The sequence below is a fragment of the Eurypyga helias genome, unplaced genomic scaffold (genome assembly GCF_000690775.1).
Source record: "Eurypyga helias isolate BGI_N326 unplaced genomic scaffold, ASM69077v1 scaffold15204, whole genome shotgun sequence".
In the NCBI taxonomy this organism is placed as follows: Eukaryota; Metazoa; Chordata; class Aves; order Eurypygiformes; family Eurypygidae; genus Eurypyga; species Eurypyga helias.
The window spans coordinates 14,465-16,162 of NW_010248333.1; the positions used below are offsets into that span (position 1 = coordinate 14,465).

Below are 1,698 nucleotides of genomic sequence, written 5' to 3' on the forward strand. Positions count from 1 at the left end.
CCAGCAGGCCCCAGGCTGGAGCAGGCTGCTCCTGAAGGACAGCATCTTGTGGGGGAGGCCCACACTGGAGCAAATGATGAATAACTGCAGCCAGTGCAAAGGACCCACGCTGAAGAAATTCATGGAGGACTGTCTCCCATGGGAGAGACCCCACGCTGGAGCAGGGGCAGGGTGTGAGGAGTCCTCCCCTTGAGGAGGAAGGAGAGGCAGAGACAATGTGTGATGAACCTGACCCCAATCCCCCTTCCCTGTCCCACTGAGCTGCTTGAGGGTAGGAAGTAGAGAATTCAGGAGCAAAGCTGAGGCTGGGGAGAAGGGAGGATTTGGGGAAAGATGTTTTACGATGTATTTTTTATTTCTCATTACTCTACTCTAATTTGCTCAGTAATAAATTAAACTAATTTCTCTAAGTTGTCTGTTTTGTCTGTGACAGTAATTGGTGAATGATCCCTCCGTGTCTTTATAACAACTCATGAGCCTTTTGTGTCATATTTTCTCTTCCCTGCCCAGCTGAAGAGTGGAGTGACAAAGTGGCTTTGGTGGGCAGCTGGCATCTAGCCAGCATCACCCCACCACATGAAGACAGATACTAAGTTCTACAGAAATGCATGCAATTCATTAGTTAAAATTGTATTAAATGTACTGAAACTAAGTACAGCTATCAGTTTTTGGAAATTGATTGGAATAATTCCAGCATTAATCTGATAAACAGCTATCAAAAAAGCACTGAAGTTTTTTTTTACTTAACATTTTAAAAATTAACATAAATGTTCTCCTCAGTGTTCAACTAGAAAAAGTATTATCCTTAACAGAAGCTGAAATTTGATTAAGTATTCATTTACGCTGAGGCTGGGAAGAAGGGAGGATTTGGGGAAAGATGTTTTACGATGTATTTTTTATTTCTCATTACTCTACTCTAATTTGCTCAGTAATAAATTAAACTAATTTCTCTAAGTTGTCTGTTTTGTCTGTGACAGTAATTGGTGAATGATCCCTCCCTGTCTTTATAACAACTCATGAGCCTTTTGTGTCATATTTTCTCTTCCCTGCCCAGCTGAAGAGTGGAGTGACAAAGTGGCTTTGGTGGGCAGCTGGCATCTAGCCAGCATCACCCCACCACATGAAGACAGATACTAAGTTCTACAGAAATGCATGCAATTCATTAGTTAAAATTGTATTAAATGTACTGAAACTAAGTACAGCTATCAGTTTTTGGAAATTGATTAGAATAATTCCAGCATTAATTTGATAAACAGCTATCAAAAAAGCACTGAAGTTTTTTTTTACTTAACATTTTAAAAATTAACATAAATGTTCTCCTCAGTGTTCAACTAGAAAAAGTATTATCCTTAACAGAAGCTGAAATTTGATTAAGTATTCATTTACTAACCTTCTTCACAACCCAGTTTAAAGCCCTTTCAAAATAGTCCCCAATCCAATTTTCAAGGTTGTATCTGCATTCTTCAGGCTGACTTCTTAGCCAAGACTTTATCAGAGAATTAAGATCTGTATCTTCATCACTGCATCAACACAAAACAGGATTCAGACAACTACAAGGTATCCATATCTTCACATAGACAAGTTCAAAGGAATGACAAAATTCCAAGAAAAGTTCAGGGAAATACTGTAACAAGAATTTCTAACCAATATTTCGGCTCTCTAAGGGTCACACACAAAGAAAGAATCCACCATGTCTCT

General features: G+C 39.0%; 1 protein-coding gene across 1 annotated transcript in view; it reads right to left on the reverse strand.

Moving 5' to 3' along the window:
• Nucleotides 1-1,520, reverse strand: part of LOC104509167 (cytoplasmic dynein 2 heavy chain 1-like) — a gene marked incomplete at both ends in the record, with an annotated part of 15,070 nt that extends 13,550 nt beyond the window's left edge. Inside the window, one exon of the mRNA XM_010151017.1 lies at nucleotides 1,391-1,520. Within this exon, the coding sequence (XP_010149319.1) occupies nucleotides 1,391-1,520 (130 nt within the window). The remainder of the gene's footprint in view (nucleotides 1-1,390) is intronic.
• Between the last annotated feature and the right edge of the window lie 178 nt (nucleotides 1,521-1,698).